The 21,342-nt window shown below is 44.3% G+C and overlaps 1 protein-coding gene across 1 annotated transcript in view; it reads left to right on the forward strand.

Annotated features, from left to right (window-relative positions):
• The window catches only part of tram2 (translocation associated membrane protein 2), a 29,636-nt gene that overhangs the window by 277 nt on the left and 8,017 nt on the right, over positions 1-21,342 (forward strand). The window contains exons 2-6 of the mRNA XM_084149489.1: positions 2,173-2,236; positions 2,612-2,721; positions 11,769-11,885; positions 11,976-12,034; positions 12,571-12,655. Coding sequence (XP_084005615.1) covers positions 2,173-2,236; positions 2,612-2,721; positions 11,769-11,885; positions 11,976-12,034; positions 12,571-12,655 — 435 coding nt within the window. The remainder of the gene's footprint in view (positions 1-2,172; positions 2,237-2,611; positions 2,722-11,768; positions 11,886-11,975; positions 12,035-12,570; positions 12,656-21,342) is intronic.

A 21,342-nucleotide genomic window follows, 5' to 3' on the forward strand; every position in this document is an offset into this window, starting at 1 on the left:
GAACGACATGTAATATCTTTCATCTGTTTCATATGAAATCGGTTGCAACGATAACTTTTACTACTGCTGTTGGCTACACTTAATCATTTTAATGTGTTCTGCAGATATGGCGGTGGTTGGTAGATACGATACTATGTTGCATTTTTTGTTACAATGCAATAGCGAAAGGCTACCTATAGTTACAAAGTTTGTGTGCAAGTTGACAGCGATGAAGTGGAAGTGAAAAACTGGACATTTTTACAGCATAACTTCCTTCATCTCGACATCAGTCTGTTCCTAGGCTAGTTCATCTAAAGTAGCTCATTTTGTCAGTTTTAACGGGACGCGTTCAGTCTCAAATGTAGAAGATTTTGCATAGCCTACAATTTACCAATTGAAAGTGTCGTTTGGTAACAATGCAACACTTTTTAATTGACGTTAAACTTTAACTATTTCGGTGTGCTTGACATCAACTAAAAGCTAATTTAAGGCACAACTAATGACCATAATCGAATACATTTTTTGTGCCTCTTGGTTCTCGTTGCCAAAGCCTTTCGACGAAGGAAGCCCGCTGCACCAATTTGATCCCGAGTTAACTGCCACGTCTCAATCTTTGAGCACTGCTACAGCGGGTTATTTTGCAATGAAAGAGTAGGTGTGCTTGCGTTTCTGTGCACTGACTGTGACGCGAATTGTGTTCCATGTTCTATTTGCGCCCGAGCTGTCATTTTTTATTAAAGGACAAATGTTAGATTATAGCCCTAACACTTGGTTAGATAATTGAATGCTTCGACTAAAAATGGTCGTCATGGGCCGGTTGATGAATTCACACGTAGATAAACACTTGCTGTAGCCTAATCTGTCAAATAACCTAGTCTACGGTTCGTTTGGAAAAGTAATTTGCATTGCTGTGACTGTGTTTAAAGTATCAATCCGGGATTCTCAGTCCCTTCGAAAGCTATTGGCCTTCATGTGTTGGCTACATATAGGCTATGGAGGGGGTTTCCTTGAGCTTTCACGTTTCGGAAAGAGTGAAACACACTGTGGTAACACTTCACTCCGAATAGACCCATGCAAACTAGATCCCCTCTCGTGAACTCCGTTGGCTTTAGTTTTGACAAGGCACCAGGTGGCCCTGGCGCGCGTGGAATGTTGGCAATTTGTTAGTGCGCTCGAGTTTACTGTAAAATAAGCTGCATATCCCTTCGTCATGGCGAGGCGACTCGTTTTTTTAATACAGCACCGTCCCCCCTCGGAATTCACGTTCGAAGCAGCGTCAAATTACCCCCAAAAGTGGGAGGTGTTTGAGAAAGTTTCCGTTTGCAATAATATATATTCGTGGACTGCAGTAACTACACGCTGCGCCCACTGCACCCCGCGCCCTCTGCCATTGAGGGTAATACTAACAGTACTACGTCCATTAGGTCACTATATGCCTCGCCCACTAGCATTTCGTCACTACACGCATTATCTACATGCACGCTAGCTAGCTAGTACACGCTAGCTATACTAAACAAAAATATAAATGCAACGATTTTACAGTTCATATAAGGAAATCTGTCAATTGAAATGAATTAATTAGGCCCTAATCTATGGATTTCACATGACTGGCCAGTGGCACAGCCATGGGTGGGTCTGGGAGGGCATGGGCCTTCCCACTGGGGAGCCAGGCCCAGCCAATCAGAATTAGTTTTTCCCCACAAAAGAGCTTTATTACAGACAAAAGTACTCCTCCGTTTCATCAGCTGTCTGGGTGGCTGGTCTCAGATGATCCCGCAGGTGAAGAAGCTGGATGTGGAGGTCCTGGGCTGGCGTGGTTACACATGATCTGCAGTTGTGAGGCCAGTTGGACGTACTGCCAAATTCTCTAAAACAACGTTGGAGGCGGCTTATGGTAGAGAAATTAACATACAATTATCTGGCAACAGCGCTGGTGGACATTTCTGCAGTCAGCATGCCAATTGTGTAGATCGTCACTACATGCCGCTCCCACAGTCTGCAGTCCGTAAAAAGACAGACATACACACACAAATGTCCATTACCAGAACTTTATCCACTCCGTATTTGTCCGTCTACTTGCTTTCATAAACAAGAAAGTAATGCATAGGCAACCCCTTGGCAGTTTCATAAAACGTTAGATATCTAATCTCAGCATAGATCTAACCTAAATGTGATTGTGCTTCTCTTTTCTAGGCAACAGCAAAAACTGCAATACTGTTTATTCAACCCCAGTACAACATCAGCACCCTGTCACCAGGTTTGTGCCACAACCCCCATTCAACACTACCACATCAGCTATGAGTCTATTCCCTATAAAGGACACTACTTTGACCAGGGCCCATAGGGCTCTGGTCAAAAGTAGTGCACTATGTAGAGAATAGGGTGCCATTTGGGATACATCCATAGCCTACTATCACTCTGTTTGTCAGAGGAGGCTTATCTGCCATTTCTGTCATACCTGTTGTAAGTCGCTCTGGATAAGAGCGTCTGCTAAATGACTAAAATGTAAATGTAAATGTCATCAGTACATTCCTCACTGTAGCCTACTTTTGTGTGTACTTTATGATGAGTGTGTCCTTTGTCACTCATTATGCCTACCTGCCCTCCATTGTCTGTCTGTCTGTCTGTCCAGAGGGAGAGGTGACGTTGTACCAGTACGGGTGGCGGGACTGGGCCACCATCCTCTTCTATTTCTTCATCACCATCATCCTCCACGCCGTGGTGCAGGAGTACGTCCTGGATGTGAGTATTACCAAGCCTCACTGCATTGTGGGTATTTGTGTTCCCAAAGCAACATCCAGGCACTCTGGCATCTTAACTGTCTGTCAATTGAAACCAATAGATGCCAACATCTTGTAGACTGGCGGCAATGGGGCAACCCGCCTTGTCGATACAATGGTAGTTAACACTGATGGGTAAAATGGAGATTCAACTCTGGAACAATGGAGACTGACTGGTCTGAGTAGAAGTTTCCCTTGTATGCACAGAGCTAGGATCAGCCAATCGTAGCATGAACCATTTAAATTGGAAATGCAAAACTGACCTTAGATCAAGGTTGATGGGCCTACTCCACACAGACTCATCATGAGGTCACAAGTTGAATGGGGTTGTTTTTCTGTCTGCTCTCATATACAAAACATCCAGGATACAGGGATGTAGCCTGGGGCCATATCCACAAAGTGTTTCAGAGTGCTGATCGAGGATCTGTCCATACAATATGATCTATGCGAGATCAGCACTCCTCTGAGACGCTTTGTAGATAAGGGCCCTGGTCCTAGATCTGTTTGTGCTGTCTTGCCACCTCCTATGTTTAGCATTACAGTGACCCTAAGAGTTGTCAAGACAGTACAAAAAGATCTGGGACCCGGCTAATAGGAATAGGATTGTAATGCTAAACAGTTGATCTCAAAAAAAGGAATGTAATTGTAATATTATTTAGCTCTATCATCAACTGTGTTTACAATGGGTTAACACGGGTGTCAAACATACGGGCCGCAGGTTTTATATATACACTGCTCAAAAAAATAAAGGGAATACTAAAATAACACATCTAGTGACACGAGTCACCTAGATCTGAATTAATGAAATAATCTTATTAAATACTTTTTTCTTTACATAGTTGAATGTGCTGACAACAAAATCACACACAAATTATCAATGGAAATCAAATTTATCAACCCATGGAGGTCTGGATTTGGAGTCACCCTCAAAATTAAAGTGGAAAACCACACTACAGGCTGATCCAACTTTGATGTAATGTCCTTAAAACAAGTCAAAATGAGGCTCAGTAGTGTGTGTGGCCTCCACGTGCCTGTATGACCTCCCTACAACGCCTGGGCATGCTCCTGATGAGGTGGTGGATGGTCTCCTGAGGGATCTCCTCCCAGACCTGGACTAAAGCATCCGCCAACTCCTGGACAGTGTGGTGCAACGTGGCGTTGGTGGATGGAGCGAGACATGATGTCCCAGATGTGCTCAATTGGATTCAGGTCTGGGGAACGGGCGGGCCAGTCCATAGCATCAATGCCTTCCTCTTGCAGGAACTGCTGACACACTGCAGCCACATGAGGTCTAGCATTGTCTTGCATTAGGAGGAACCCAGGGCCAACCGCACCAGCATATGGTCTCACAAGGGGTCTGAGGATCTCATCTCGGTACCTAATGGCAGTCAGGCTACCTCTGCCGAGCACATGGAGGGCTGTGCGGCCCCCCAAAGAAATGCCACCCCACACCATGACTGACCCACCGCCAAACCGGTCATGCTGCAGGGCTCTGGCAGTGCTCCTCCTGCTCCTCCTTGCACAAAGGCGGAGGTAGCAGTCCTGCTGCTGGGTTGTTGCCCTCCTACGGCCTCCTCCACGTCTCCTGATGTACTGGCCTGTCTCCTGGTAGCGCCTCCATGCTCTGGACACCTACGCTGACAGACACAGCAAACCTTCTTGCCACAGCTCGCATTGATGTGCCATCCTGGATGAGCTGCACTACCTGAGCCACTTGTGTGGGTTGTAGACTCCGTCTCATGCTACCACTAGAATGAAAGCACCGCCAGCATTCAAAAGTGACCAAAACATCAGCCAGGAAGCATAGGAATGGCGCCGGAGAAGATGGCTGCCGTTTTACAGCCCTCTAACCAATTGTACTATTATGTGTTTTTCCGCGTTATTTGTAATTTATTTTGTACATAATGTTTCTGCCATCGTCTCTTATAACCAAAAAGAACTTCTGGATATCAGGCCAGCGATTACTCACCTCGCATTGGACAAATAATTTTTCTTCAAGGCGGCCGCGAAGGATATCCTACAGACACCCGACAAGGCCCAAATCCCCGTCATTCGCATGAGGAAGAGACGGAGATATCGTGGACGTAGGTCGGGGTGCCTTGTAAGGATCCGACGGCGAGCAAATAAACTGCCGCTCCCATCAATCCTATTAGCCAATCTTCAATCATTGGAAAATGAATTGGATGACCTAAGATTACGGTTATCCTACCAACGGGACATTAAAAACTGTAATATCTTATGTTTCACCGAGTCGTGGCTGAACGAAGACATGGATAACATACAGCTAGCGGGCTATACGCTACATCGGCAGGATAGAACGGCTGACTCTTGTAAGACAAGGGGTGGCGGTCTGTGTATATTTGTAAACAACAGCTGGTGCACAAAATCAAATACTAAGGAAGTCTCGAGGTTTTGCTCGCCTGAGGTAGAGTATCTTATGATAAGCTGTAGACCACACTATTTACCAAGCGAGTTTTCATCTATACTTTTCATAGCTGTCTATTTACCACCACAAACCAATGCTGGCATTAAGATTGCACTGAATGAGCTGTATAAGGCCATAAGTCAACAGGAGAACGCTCATCCAGAGGCAGTGCTCCTAGTGGCCGGGGACTTTAGTGCAGGGAAACTTAAATCCGTTCTACCTAATTTCTACCAGCATGTTAAATGTGCAACCAGAAGAAAAAAAACTCTAGACCACCTTTACTCCACACACAGAGATGCATACAAAGCTCTCCCTCGCCCTCCATTTGGCAAATCTGACCATAATTCTATCCTCCTGATTCCTGCTTATAAGCAAAAACTAAAGCAGGAAGCACCAGTGACTCGGTTAATAAAAAAGTGGTCAGATGACGCAGATACTAAGCTACAGGACTGTTTTGCTAGCACAGACTGGAACATGTTCCGGGATTCTTCAGATAGCATTGAGGAGTACACCACATCAGTCACTGGCTTCATCAATAAGTGCATCAATGATGTCATCCCCACAGTGACCGTACGTACATACCCCAACCAAAAGCCATGGATTACAGGAAACATCCGCACTGAGCTAAAGGGTAGAGCTGCCGCTTTCAAGGAGCGGGACTCTAACCCGGACGCTTATAAGAAATCCCGCTATGCCCTCCGACGAACCATCAAACAGGCAAAGAGTCAATACAGGACTAAGATTGAATCGTACTACACCGGCTCTGACGCTCGTCGGATGTGGCAGGGCTTGAAAACTATTACAGACTACAAAGGGAAGCACAGCCGTGAGCTTCCCAGTGACACAAGCCTATCAGACGAGCTAAAGCACTTCTATGCTCGCTTCGAGGCAAGCAGCACTGAAGCATGCATGAGAGCACCAGTTGTTCCGGATGACTATGTGATCACGCTCTCCGTAGCCGATGTGAGTAAGACTTTTAAGCAGGTCAACATTCACAAGGCCGCAGGGCCAGACGGATTACCAGGACGTGTACTCCGAGCATGTGCTGACCAACTGGCAAGTGTCTTCACTGACATTTTCAACATGTCCCTGACTGAGTCTGTAATACCAACATGTTTCAAGCAGACCACCATAGTCCCCGTGCCCAAGGACACTAAGAGAACCTGCCTAAATGACTACCGACCCATAGCACTGACGTCTGTAGCCATGAAGTGCTTTGAAAGGCTGGTCATGGCTCACATCAACACCATTATCCCAGAAACCCTAGACCCACTCCAATTTGCATACCGCCCCAACAGATCCACAGATGATGCAATCTCTATTGCACTCCACACTGCCCTTTCCCACCTGGACAAGAGGAACACCTACGTGAGAATGCTATTCATTGACTACAGCTCAGCATTCAACACCATAGTGCCCTCAAAGCTCATCACTAAGCTAAGGATCCTGGGACTAAACACCTCCCTCTGCAACTGGATCCTGGACTTCCTGACGGGCCGCCCCCAGGTGGTAAGGGTAGGTAACAACATCTGCCACACTGATCCTCAACACGGGGGCCCCTCAGGGGTGCGTGCTCAGTCCCCTCCTATACTCCCTGTTCACCCATGACTGCATGGCCAGGCACGACTCCAACACCATCATTAAGTTTGCCGACGACACAACAGTGGTAGGCCTGATCACCGACAACGATGAGACAGCCTATAGGGAGGAGGTCAGAGACCTGGCCGTGTGGTGCCAGGATAACAACCTCTCCCTCAACGTGACCAAGACAAAGGAGATGATTGTGGACTACAGGAAAAAGAGGACTGAGCACGCCCCCATTCTCATCGACGGGGCTGTAGTGGAAAAGGTTGAGAGCTTCAAGTTCCTTGGTGTCCACATCACCAACGAACTATCATGGTCCAAACACACCAAGACAGTCGTGAAGAGGGCACGACAAAGCCTATTCCCCCTCAGGAGACTGAAAAGATTCGGCATGGGTCCTCAGATCCTCAAAAAATTCTACAGCTGCACCATCGAGAGCATCCTGACTGGTTGCATCACCGCCTGGTATGGCAACTGCTTGGCCTCCGACCGCAAGGCACTACAGAGGGTATTGCGTACGGCCCAGTACATCACTGGGGCCAAGCTTCCTGCCATCCAGGACCTCTATACCAGGCGGTGTCAGAGGAAGGCCCTCAAAATTGTCAGACTCCAGCCACCCTAGTCATAGACTGTTCTCTCTGCTACCGCACGGCAAGCGGTACCAGAGTGCCAAGTCTAGGTCCAAAAGACTTCTCAACAGCTTCTACCCCCAAGCCATAAGACTCCTGAACAGCTAATCATGGCTACCCGGACTATTTGCACTGCCCCCCCCCCCCCCACCCCCCACCCCATCATTTTACGCTGCTGCTGCTACTCTGTTAATTATTTATGCATAGTCACTTTAACTCTACCCACATGTACATACTACTTCAACTTCCTCAACTAGCCGGTGCCCCCGCACATTGACTCTGCACCGGTACCCCCCTGTATATATAGCCTCCCTATTGTTATTTTATTTTACTTCTGCTCTTTTTTTCTCAACACTTTTTTTGTTGTTGTTTTATTTTACTTTTTTATTAAAAATAAATGTACTGTTGGTTAAGGGCTGTAAGTAAGCATTTCACTGTAATGTCTGCACCTGTTGTATTCGGCGCATGTGGCCAATAACATTTGATTTGATAGGAACTGAGAAGTGGTCTGTGGTCACCACCTGCAAAACCAGTCCTTTATTGTGGGTGTCTTGCTAATTGCCTATAATTTCCACCTGTTGTCTATTCCATTTGCACAACAGCATGTGAAATGTATTGTCAATCAGTGTTGCTTCCTAAGTGGACAGTTTGATTTCACAGAAGTGTGATTGACTTGGAGTTACATTGTGTTGTTTAAGTGTTCCCTTTATTTATTTGAGCAGTGTGTGTGTGTATATATATATATATATATATAGCTAGCTGTGGAAAAAATTAAGAGACCACTGCATAATTATCAGTTTCTCTGGTTTTACTATTTATAGGTATGTGTTTGGGTAAAAAAAAAAAAAAAATTGTTTTATTCTATAAACTACTGACAACATTTCTTCCAAATAAAAATATTGTCATTCAGAGCATTTATTTGCAAAAAATGACAACTGGTCAAAATAACAAAAAAGATGCAGTGTTGTCAGACCTCCGATTTTCAATCACAGCTTTCATGCGTCTTGGCATGCTCTCCACCAGTCTTTCACATTGATGTTGGGTGACTTTATGCCACTCCTGGCGCAAAAATTCAAGCAGCTCGGCTTTGTTTGATGGCTTGTGACCATCCATCTTCCTCTTGATCACATTCCAGAAGTTTTCAATGGGGTTCAGGTCTGGAGATTGGGCTGGCCATGACAGGGTCTTGATCTGGTGGTCCTCCATCCACACCTTGATTGACCTGGCTGTGTGACATGGCGCATTGTCCTGCTGGAAAAACCAATCCTCAGAGTTGGGGAACAACGTCAGAGCAAAAGGAAGCAAGTTTTCTTCCAGGACAACCTTGTACGTGGCTTGATTCATGCATCCTTCACAAAGACAAATCTGCCCGATTCCAGCCTTGATGAAGCACCCCCAGATCATCACCGATCCTCCACCAAATTTCACAGTGGGTGCGAGACACTGTGGCTTGTAGGCCTCTCCAGGTCTCCGTCTAACCATTAGACGACCAGGTGTTGGGCAAAGCTGAAAATTGGACTCATCAGAGAAGATGACCTTACTCCAGTCCTCTACGGTCCAATCCTTATGGTCTTTTGCAAACCTCAGCCTGGCTCTTCTTTGCTTCTCATTGATGAAGGTTTTTTTTCTAGCTTTGCATGACTTCAGCCCTGCCCCTATGAGCCTGTTTCGAACCGTCCTCGCCGTGCACTTTTTGTAGGTCACTTGATGTCATCCTACGGTTGTTGAGTGACATTCGAATGAGTTGGCGGTCATCCCGGTCATTAGAGAGTCGTTTTCGCCCTCTGCCGGTCTGTAGCTTTGTTGTCCCCAATGTCTGCTGTTTGACCTTGTTCTTATGAACCACCGTCTTTGAAATGTTAAGGATGGAAGCAACCTGACGCTCACTGTATCCCTCTGCCAGTAAAGCTAGAACTGAACCCTTCTTTTCCTCACTCAAAACTTTCCTTTTCAACTTTTTTGGCATGGTCAATAGTTATTTTTTGATTAATATTACTTTTGAGGTACTATTAGCACTGTTTTTGCCATCCAACTGGTATTATTGCAAGAGGATAGTGATGACCACAGCAGTGTTTTTTTTATACTTTTCCTCGTTAAATAAGATTTGGTTCATGTGATCACCTAATCAGTACCTAATTCAGAAGAATGAGGTGTGCCTGTGTTGGAATTCAACAGACACTGGAATGGAATGGCTGTCATACATGTACAGTGAGCGGGAAAAAGTATTTGATCCCCTGCTTATTTTGTATGTTTGCGCACTGACAAAGACATGATCAGTCTATAATTTTAATGGTAGGTTTATTTGAACAGTGAGAGACAGAATAACAACAAAAAAATCCTGAAAAACGCATGTCAAAAATGTTATAAATTTATTTGCATTTTAATGAGGGAAATAAGTATTTCACCCCTCTGCAAAACATGACTTAGTACTTGGTGGCAAAACCCTTGTTGGCAATCACAGAGGTCAGACGTTTCTTGTAGTTGGCCACCAGGTTTGCACACATCTCAGGATGGATTTTGTCCCACTCCTCTTTGCAGATCTTCTCCAAGTCATTAAGGTTTCGAGGCTGACGTTTGGCAACTCGAACCTTCAGCTCCCTCCACAGATTTTCTATGGGATTAAGGTCTGGAGACTGGCTAGGCCACTCCAGGACCTTAATGTGCTTCTTCTTGAGCCACTCCTTTGTTGCCTTGGCCGTGTGTTTTGGGTCATTGTCCTGCTAGAATACCCATCCATGATCCATTTTCAATGCCCTGGCTGAGGGGAGGTGGTTCTCACCCAAGATTTGACGGTACATGGCCCCGTCCATCATCCCTTTGATGCAGTGAAGTTGTCCTGTCTCCTTAGCAGAAAAACACCCCCAAAGCATAATGTTTCCACCTCCATGTTTGATGGTGTTCTTGGGGTCATAGGCAGCATTCCTCCTCCTCCAAACACGGCGAGTTGAGTTGATGCCAAAGACCTCGATTATGGTCTCATCTGATCACAACACTTTCACCCAGTTCTCCTCTGAATCATTCAGATGTTCATTGGCAAACTTCAGACGGCCCTGTATATGTGCTTTCTTGAGCAGGGGGACCTTGCGGGCGCTGCAGGATTTCAGTCCTTCACGGCGTAGTGTGTTACCAATTGTTTTCTTGGTGACTATGGTCCCAGCTGCCTTGAGATCATTGACAAGATCCTCCCGTGTAGTTCTGGGCTGATTCCTCACCGTTCTCATGATCATTGCAACTCCACGAGGTGAGATCTTGCATGGAGCCCCAGGCCGAGGGAGATTGACAGTTCTTTTGTGTTTCTTCCATTTGCGAATAATCGCACCAACTGTTGTCACCTTCTCACCAAGCTGCTTGGCGATGGTCTTCTAGCCCATTCCAGCTTTGTGTAGGTCTACAATCTTGTCCCTGACATCCTTGGAGAGCTCTTTGGTCTTGGCCATGGTGCAGAGTTCGGAATCTGATTGATTGCTTCTGTGGACAGGTGTCTTTTATACAGGTAACAAACTGAGATTAGGAGCACTCCCTTTTAAGAGTGTGCTCCTAATCTCAGCTCGATACCTGAATAAAAGACACCTGGGAGCCAGAAATCTTTCTGATTGAGAGGGGGTCAAATACTTATTTCCCTCATTTAAAATGCAAATCAATTTATAACATTTTTGACATGCGTTTTTCTAGATGGTTTTGTTGTTATTCTGTCTCTCACTGTTCAAATAAACCTACCATTAATATTATAGACTGATAATTTCTTTGTCAGTGGGCAAATGTACAAAATCAGCAGGGGATCAAATACTTTTTTCCCTCACTGTAGAGATGCTGATTTAAGAAACATTTGCAGTGGTCTCTTAATTTTTTCCAGAGCCATATATACATATATATTATTTTTTTTCGGGGGGGGGGGGACAAACTCAATATACTTTAAAATGAATAAATCAAAATCGAAACTCTGTAGAAATAATGGACCTACATTCATAAAGTTTCTTGAGTGTTTCCAGCTCACTAATCACCGAAATGAAAGCAAGACTATCAGGGCGCATCAAAAATGTCAAAAACTATGGATAGAGGGCAATGTTTTGCAAACGTATAAAATATAATCAATTTTCAATGCGGCCCTCCAGACCTCGTTGAAGACCGAATGCATCCCCTTGACACCCCTGGGTTAACACTTGTACGGTACGTCTCTGCTCCAAGTGCGTCGGAGTGGTTAAAGATAGCTTTTGTTGTCAAAGGTTTTTTGTTTCTGTACACTTCCTTGTGTATCATAATGACAAGGTTTCTATGGAACCAGGAAATGAAACCCATTTTGACACAACCAGTCTCCCATGATATCTGGAGCCTAATTTTTAACCACATGCTCTTTTTTTGTTCTGTTTTTAGAAGGTAAATAGGCGTCTCCATCTCTCGAAAAGCAAGAACACCAAGTTTAATGAGTCGGGCCAGCTGTGTGTGTTTCACCTGGTGTCCAGCATGTGGAGTCTCTACATACTCATAACAGTAAGACACACACACACACACACACACACATGTGTCGTGTAAAGTCAAATCATGAAGATTTCCACTAAAGTCTCCCTTTTCTCTTTTCAGGAAGGATACCTGTTTCACCCTAGTAACCTTTGGGAGAACTACCCACATGTCCACCTCAGGTATGATGACTCGGCACTAAAACAGGGGTATCTTGTTGCTGTCTGCATCACAAATGGTGCCCTATTCCGTGTATAGTGCAATACTCTTGACCAGGACATTTAGGGCGCAGACAGGAACAATATATATTGTGTTAACCATAATCATTAGCACAATGGCAATGTAACTCCCTTATAGTTGATCTTCTTGTAAAGTAAAAATTAAGATTGTATTCTTCTCAGGTGTAACTATTAGTAGGCCTCTCATGATGGGTTAAACAACCCTTCTTTACTCCTTCAGGTTTCCCCAACTCAAGTCCTGGAAAACTACTGGGTATTGAGGTTTTCCTTTCAACCCTGCAGTAACTCGACTGATTCAAATAATCAAGGTCCTGTATCTGGACCTTAATTGGCTGAATCAGGTATGTTACTGCAGGGCTGGAACGAAAGCCTGCACACCCAATAGCTCTCCAGTACCGGAGTTGGCAGGAGAACCCTGCTCTGCACCATATCCTTTAACAACATCTGTGTGTGTGTGTGTGTGAACGTGCGTGCTGCAGGTTTCAGGTGAAGTTCTTCTACCTCACTCAGCTGGCCTACTGGCTTCACGCCCTGCCTGAGCTCTACTTCCAGAAAGTACGCAAGGTCAGTGCTGAGGCTGTAAGAAACGGAGGAGTGATATCAGTGTGTGTGCTTGCTGGTGTGAAAACAAGTTACTAAAAGGAAATCTTAATTAAATCTGCCTTTAGTCTGAGTAAGGAAATTCTGTCACATCATATTCATCATAAAAAGGATTTTCCACCCAAATTTCAAAGGCATTTTCACCGAAATTACAAAATCACATATTGCTTCCTCACCTAGATCAGCTTTAATATTGCAGATAGATTGTGGCTTCCATCAATGTAATTGTCTGCATCATTTCCAATCCCCCATATATATTATATATATAAATAAAATATGCGCTGACCAACTGGCAAGTGTCTTCACTGACATTTTCAACATGTGTCTGACTGAGTCTGTAATACCATAGTCCCTGTGCCCAAGAACACTAAGATAACCTGCCTAAATGACTACCGACCCGTAGCACTCACGTCGGTAGCCATGAAGTGCTTTGAAAGGCTGGTCATGGCTCACATCAACACCATTATCCCAGAAACCCTAGACCCACTCCAATTTGCGTACCGCCCCAACAGATCCACAGATGATGCAATCTCTATTGCACTCCACACTGCCCTTTCCCACCTGGACAAGAGGAACACCTATGTGAGAATGCTATTCATTTACTACAGCTCAGTGTTCAACACCATAGTGCCCTCAAAGCTCATCACTAAACTAAGGACCCTGGGACTAAACACCTCCCTCTGCAACTGGATCCTGGACATCCTGATGGGCCGCACCCAGGTGGTAAGGGTAGGTAACAACACATCTGCCACGCAGATCCTCAACACGGGGGCCCCTCAGGGGTGCGTGCTCAGTCCCCACCTGTACTCCCTGTTCAACCATAATTGCATGGCCAGGAACGACTCCAACACCATCATTAAGTTTGCCGACGACACAACAGTGGTAGGCCTGATCACCGACAACGATGAGACAGCCTATAGGGAGGAGGTCAGAGACCTGGCCGTGTGGTGCCAGGATAACAACCTCTCCCTCAACGTGACCAAGACAAAGGAGATGATTGTGGACTACAGGAAAAAGAGGACTGAGCACGCCCCCATTCTCATCGACGGGGCTGTAGTGGAAAAGGTTGAGAGCTTCAAGTTCCTTGGTGTCCACATCACCAACGAACTATCATGGTCCAAACACACCAAGACAGTCGTGAAGAGGGCACGACAAAGCCTATTCCCCCTCAGGAGACTGAAAAGATTTGGCATGGGTCCTCAGATCCTCAAAATGTTCTTTAGCTGCACCATCGAGAGCAATCTGACTGGTTGCATCACCGCCTGGTATGGCAACTGCTCGGGCCTCTGACCGCAAGGCACTACAGAGTGTAGTGCATACGGCCCAGTACATCACTGGGGCCAAGCTTCCTGCCATCCAGGACCAAATACCAGGCGGTGTCAGAGGAAGGCCCTAAAAATTATCGAAGACTCCAGCCACCCTAGTCATAGACTGTTCTCTCTGCTACCGCACGGCAAGCGGTACCGGAGCACCAAGTCTAGGTCCAAAAGGCTTCTTAACAGCTTCTACCCCCAAGCCATAAGACTCCTTAAAAGCTAATCATGGCTACCCGGACTATTTGCATTGCCCCCACACCCCACCCCATCCCCCTCTTTTACACTGCTGCTACTCTGTTTATTATTTATATATAGTCACTTTAACTCTACCCACATGTACATATTACCTCAATTACCTCGACTAACCGGTGCCCCGCATATTGACTCTGTACCGGTACCCCCTGTATATAGCCTCCCTACTGTTATTTTATTTTACCCTGTATATAGCCTCCCTACTGTTATTTTATTTTACTGCTGCTCTTTAATTATTTGCTATTTATTTTAATTTTTTACTTATCTATTTTTTACTTAACTGCATTGTTGGTTAAGGGCTTGTAAGTAAGCGTTTCACTGTAATGTCTACACCTGTTGTATTCGGCGCATGTGGCAATTACAATTTGATATATATATAGATATCTCAAATCGGTTAGGACATCTACTTTGTGCATGACACAAGTAATTTTTCCAACAATTGTTTACAGGCAGATTATTTCACTTATAATTCACTGTATCACAATTCCAGTGGATCAGAAGTTGACATACACTAAGTTGACTGTGCCTTTAAACAGCTTGGAAAATTCCAGAAAATGATGTCATGGCTTTAGAAGCTTCTTATAGGCTAATTGACATAATTTGAGTCAATTGGAGGTGTACCTGTGGATGTATTTCAAGGCCTACCTTCAAACTCAGTGCCTCTTTGCTTGACATCATGGGAAAATCAAAAGAAATCAGCCAAGACCCAAAATTGTAGACCTCCACAAGTCTGGTTCATCCTTGGGAGCAATTTCCAAACGCCTGAAGGTACCACGTTCATCTGTATAAACAATAATACGCAAGTATAAACACCATGGGACAACGCAGCCGTCATACCACTCAGGAAGGAGATGTGTTCTGTCTCCTAGAGATGAACGTATTTTGGTGCGAAAAGTGCAAATCAATCCCAGAACAACAGCAAAGGACCTTGTGAAGATGCTGTAGGAAATGGGTACAAAAATATCTATATCCACAGTAAACGAGTCCTATATCCTGAGTGGCCGCTCAGCAAAGAAGAAGCCACTGCTCCAAAACCGCTATAAAAAAGCCAGACTACGGTTTGCAACTGCACATGGGGACAAATATCGTACTTTTTGGAGAAAGGTCCTCTAGTCTGAAACAAAAATAGAACTCTTCGGCCATAATGACCATCGTTATGTTTGGAGGAAAAAGAGGGTGGCTTGCAAGCCGAAGAACACTATCCCTAACCGTGAAGCACGGGGGTGGCAGCATCATGCTGTGGGGGTCTGGTGCACTTCACAAAATAGATGGCATCATGAGGAAGGAAAATGATGTGGATATGTTGAAGCAACATCTCAAGACATCAGTCAGGAAGTTAAAGCTTGGTCGCAAATGGGTCTTCCAAATGGACAATAACCCCAAGCATACTTCCAAAGTTGTGGCAAAATGGCTTAAGGACAACAAAGTCAAGGTATTGGAGTGGCCATCACAAAGCCCTGACCTCAATCCTATAGAAAATGTGTGGGCAGAAATGAAAAAGCGTGTGCGAGCAAGGAGGCCTACAAACCTGACTCAGTTACACCAGCTCTGTCAGGAGGAATGGGCCAAAATTCACCCAACTTATTGTGGGAAGCTTGTGGAAGGCTACCCAAAACGTTTGACCCAAGTTAAACAATTTTAAACGCAATGCTACCAAATACTAATTGAGTGTATGTAAACATCTGACCCACTTGGAATGTGATGAAAGAAATAAAAGCTGAAATAAATCATTCTCTCTACTATTATTCTGACATTTCACATTCTTAAAATAAAGTGGTGATCCTAACTGACCTAAGACAGGGAATTTTTACTAGGATTAAATGTCTGGAATTGTGAAAAACTGAGTTTAAAAGTATTTGGCTAAGGTGTATGTAAACTTCCGACTTCAACTGTGTGTGTGTGTGTGTGTGTGTGTGTATGTTTATTTTCCCCTAACCTTACCACCTCTCCCCTAAATGGAGTAAACTAATAGACCCCAACACTTAGGCTTCTACTTCCAGTTTATACAGTGGGGGAAAAAAGTATTTAGTCAGCCACCAATTGTGCATGTTCTCCCACTTAAAAAGATGAGAGGCCTGTAATTTTCATCATAGGTGCACGTCAACTATGACAGACAAATTGAGGAAAAAAAATCCAGAAATTCACATTGTAGGATTTTTAATGAATTTATTTGCAAATGATGGTGGAAAATAAGTATTTGGTCACCTACAAACAAGCAAGATTTCTGGCTCTCACAGACCTGTAACTTCTTCTTTAAGAGGCTCCTCTGTCCTCCACTCGTTACCTGTATTAATGGCACCTGTTTGAACTTGTTATCAGTATAAAAGACCCCTGTCCACAACCTCAAACAGTCACACTCCAAACTCCACTATGGCCAAGACCAAATAGCTGTCAAAGGACACCAGAAACAAAATTGTAGACCTGCACCAGGCTGGGAAGACTGAATCTGCAATAGGTAAGCAGCTTGGATTGAAGAAATCAACTGTGGGAGCAATTATTAGGAAATGGTAGACATACAAGACCACTGATAATCTCCCTCGATCTGGGGCTCCACGCAAGATCTCACCCCGTGGGGTCAAAATGATCACAAGAACGGTGAGCAAAAATCCCAGAACCACACGGGGGGACCTAGTGAATGACCTGCAGAGAGCTGGGACCAAAGTAACAAAGCCTACCATCAGTAACACACTACGCCGCCAGGGACTCAAATCCTGCAGTGCCAGACATGTCCCCCTGCTTAAGCCAGTACATGTCCAGGCCCGTCTGAAGTTTGCTAGAGTGCATTTGGATGATCCAGAAGAGGATTGGGAGAATGTCATATGGTCAGATGAAACCAAAATATAACTTTTTGGTAAAAACTCAACTCGTCGTGTTTGGAGGACAAAGAATGCTGAGTTGCATCCAAAGAACACCATACCTACTGTGAAGCATGGGGGTGGAAACATCATGCTTTGGGGCTGTTTTTCTGCAAAGGGACCAGGACGACTGATCCGTGTAAAGGAAAGAATGAATGGGGCCATGTATCGTGAGATTTTGAGTGAAAACCTCCTTCCATCAGCAAGGGCATTGAAGATGAAACGTGGCTGGGTCTTTCAGCATGACGATGATCCCAAACACACCGCCCGGGCAACGAAGGAGTGGCTTCGTAAGAAGCATTTCAAGGTCCTGGAGTGGCCTAGCCAGTCTCCAGATCTCAACCCCATAGAAAATCTTTGGAGGGAGTTGAAAGTCCGTGTTGCCCAGCGACAGCCCCAAAACATCACTGCTCTAGAGGAGCTCTGCATGGAGGAATGGGCCAAAATACCAGCAACAGTGTGTGAAAACCTTGTGAAGACTTACAGAAAACGTTTGACCTGTGTCATTGCCAACAAAGGGTATATAACAAAGTATTGAGAAACTTTTGTTAATGACCAAATACTTATTTTCCACCATAATTTGCAAATAAATTCATTAAAAATCCTACAATGTGATTTTCTGGATTTTTTTTTTCTCATTTTCTCTGTCACAGTTGACCTATGATGAAAATTACAGGCCTCTCTCATCTTTTTAAGTGGGAGAACTTGCACAATTGGTGGCTGACTAAATACTTTATTTTCCCCACTGTACATACTATATACATTTTACAGACACAGTATATTTTACAATAGTTCTCTTTTGTTTATTTTTAATCCCATCCTTCAGCTACCCTCAACCCCTCACATCTATCCCTGAAGACCGTCCAGTTTTGATTTCTATTTGCCATGTTCAACTGTGCTGTTTCACAAAAGTTCTGAACCTATTTTATGGACACAATATATTTTACATTAGTTGTCTTATTTCAGCTCCACTCAACCCCTCCCATCTACAGTCCATTCGGAAAGTATTCCGACACCTTGAATTTTTCCACATTTTGTTACGTTACAGCCTTGTTCTAAAATTGATTACATTGTTTTTTTTCTCATCAATCTACAGGTTTTTAGACATTTTTACAAAAGTATTCAGACCCTTTACTCAGCAGTTTTGGCCGCGATTACAGCCTCGTCTTCTTGGGTATGACGCTACAAGCTTGGCACACCTGTATTTGGGTAGTTTCTCCCAATCGTCTCTGCAGATCCTCTCAAGCTCTGGATGGGGAGCGTCGCTGCACAGCTATTTTTCAGGTCTCTCCAGAGATGTTCGATTGGGTTCAAGTCTGGGCTATGGCTGGGCCACTCAAGGACATTCAAAGACTTGTCCCGAAGCCACTCCTGCCTTGTCTTGGCTGTGTGCTTAGGCTCGTTGTCCTGTTGGAAGGTGAACCTTCGCCCCAGTCTGAGGTCCTGAGCACTCTGGAGCAGGTTTTCATCAAGGATCTCTCTGTACTTTTCTCCGTTTATCTTTTCCCTGATTCTGACTAGTCTCCCAGTCCCTGCCGCTGAAAAACATCCCCACAGCATGATGCTGCCACCACCATGCTTCACCATAGGGATGGTGCCAGGTTTCCTCCAGAAGTGACGCTTGGCATTCAGGCCAAAGAGTTCAATCTTGGTTTCATCAGACCAGAGAATCTTGTTTCTCATGGTCTGAGAGTCCTTTAGGTGCCTTTTGGCAAACTCTAAGCGGGCTGTCCTGTGCCTTTTACTGAGGAGTGGCTTCCATCTGGCCACTCTACCATAAAGGCCTGATTTGGTGGAGTGTTGCAGAGATGGGAGAACCTTCCAGAAGGACAACCATATCCACAGAGGAATTCTGGAGCTCTGTCAGTGACCATTGGGTTCTTGGTCACCTCCCTTACCTAGGCCCTTTTCCCCCGATTGCTCAGTTTGGCAGGGCAGCCAGTTCTAGGAAGAGTCTTGGTGGTTCCAAACTTCTTCCATTTAAGAATGATGGAGGCCACTGTGTTTTTCGGGATCTTCAATGCTGCAGAAATGTTTTGGTAGACTTCCCCAGATCTGTGCCTCGACACAATCCTGTCTCGAAGCTCTACGGACAATTCCTTCGACCTCATGGCTTGGTTTTTGCTCTGACATGCACTGTCAGCTGTGGGACCTTTTATATAAACAGGTTTGTGCCTTTCCAATTCATGTCCAATCAATTGAATTTTCCACAGGTGGACTCCAATCAAGTTGTAGAAACATCTCAAGGATGATCAATGGAAACAGGATGCACCTGAGCTCAATTTTGAGTCTCATAGCAAAGGGTCTGAATATTTACACTACCAGTCAAAAGTTTGGACACGCCTACTCATTCAATGGTTTTTCTTTATTTTTTACTATTTTTTACATTGTAGAATAATAGTGAAGTCATCAACTATGAAATAACACATGGAATCATGTAGTAACCAAAAAAGTGTTAAACAAATCAAAATATATTTGAGGTTCTTCAAATAGCCAACCTTTGCCTTGACAGCTTTGCACACACTTTTGGCATTCTCTCAACCAGCTTCATGAGGTAGACACCTGGAATGCATTTCAATTAACAGGTGTGCCTTCTTAAAAGTTAATTTGTGGAATTTGTTTCCTTAATGTGTTGGGCTCAATCAGTTGTGTTGTGACAAGGTAGGGGGGGGGTATACAGAAGATAGGCCTATTTGGTAAAAGACCAATAGCCCTATTTGGTAAAAGACCATATTATGGCTAGAACAGCTCAAATAAGCAAAGAGAAACAACAGTCCGTCATTGACTGACCTTCGTCTTAAAGTAATCTGGAAAATTTCAAGAACTTTTAAAGTTTCTTCAAGCGCTATGATGAAACTGGCTCTCATGAGGACTGCCACAGGAATGGGAGACCCAGAGTTACCTCTGCTGCAGAGGATAAGTTAATTAGAGTTACCAGCCTCAGAAATTGCAGCCCAAGTAAATGCTTCAGAGTTCAAGTAAGATACATCTCAACATCAACTGTTCAGAGGAGACTACGTGAATCAGGCCTTCATGGTCGAATTGCTGCAAATAAACCACTACTAAAGGACACCAATAGGAAGAAGAGACTTGCTTGGGCCAAGAAACTTGAGCAATGGACATTAGACCGGTGGAAACTTGTCCTTTTGGTCTGGAGTACAAATTGGAGAATTTTGGTTACAATCACGTGTCTTTGTGAGATGCGGTGTGGGTGAACGGATGATCTACGCATGTGTATTTCCCACCGTAAATCATGGAGGAGGAGGTGTTATGGTGTGGGGGTGATTTGCTGGTGACACTGTCTGTGATTTATTTAGAATTGAAGGCACACTTAACCAGCATGGCTACCACAGCATTCTGCCACAATACGCCATCGGGCTTAGTGGGACTGTCATTTGTTTTTCAACAGGACAATGACCCAACACACCTCCAGGCTGTGTAAGGGCTTTTTTTTACCAAGAAGGAGAGTGATGGAGTGCTGCATCAGATGACCTGGCCTCCACAATCACCCGACCTCAACCCAATTGAGATGGTTTGGGATGAGTCGGACCGCAGAGTGAAGGAAAAGCAGCCAGCAAGTGCTCAGCATATGTGGGAACTCCTTCAAGACTGTTGGAAAAGCATTCCAGGTGAAGCTGGTTGAGAGAATGCCAAGAGTGCAAAGCTCTCAAGGCAAAGGGTGGCTATTTTGAAGAATCTCAAATATAAAATATATTTTGATTTGTTTAACACTTTTTTGGTTACTACATGATTCCATATGTGTTCTTTCATAGTTTTGATGTCTTCACTTTTATTCTACAATGTAGAAAGTAGTACAAATAAAGAAAAACCCTGGAATGAGTTGGTGTGGTACTGTATGTAAATAAGGTTTTTATGTTTTATACATTTACTAATATTTCTAAACCTGTTTTCGCTGAGGATTTTTATTTATTTAATCCATTTTAGAATAAGGCTGTAATTTAACAATGTGGAAAAAGGAAGAGGTCTGAATACTTTCCGAATGCACTGTATCCCTGAACACCATTCTGTGTGTGTTGCAATTCTTCAGGCATTCCTGAACCATTGACCAAAAACAAAGTGAAGATTCTGTCTCTTCGCAGCAAAATCTGCAGAACTGGGATGGTTGTATCCCCCATATATACATTATATGTAACAGTCTGTTGGTTGCAAGAATTTCTCATAATTTAAATTGAATAACTCTTACATTTTGTATCCGGCGTCGTTTTAT

The sequence above is a fragment of the Coregonus lavaretus genome (genome assembly GCF_964263955.1).
Source record: "Coregonus lavaretus genome assembly, chromosome: 31".
Lineage (NCBI taxonomy): Eukaryota > Metazoa > Chordata > Actinopteri > Salmoniformes > Salmonidae > Coregonus > Coregonus lavaretus.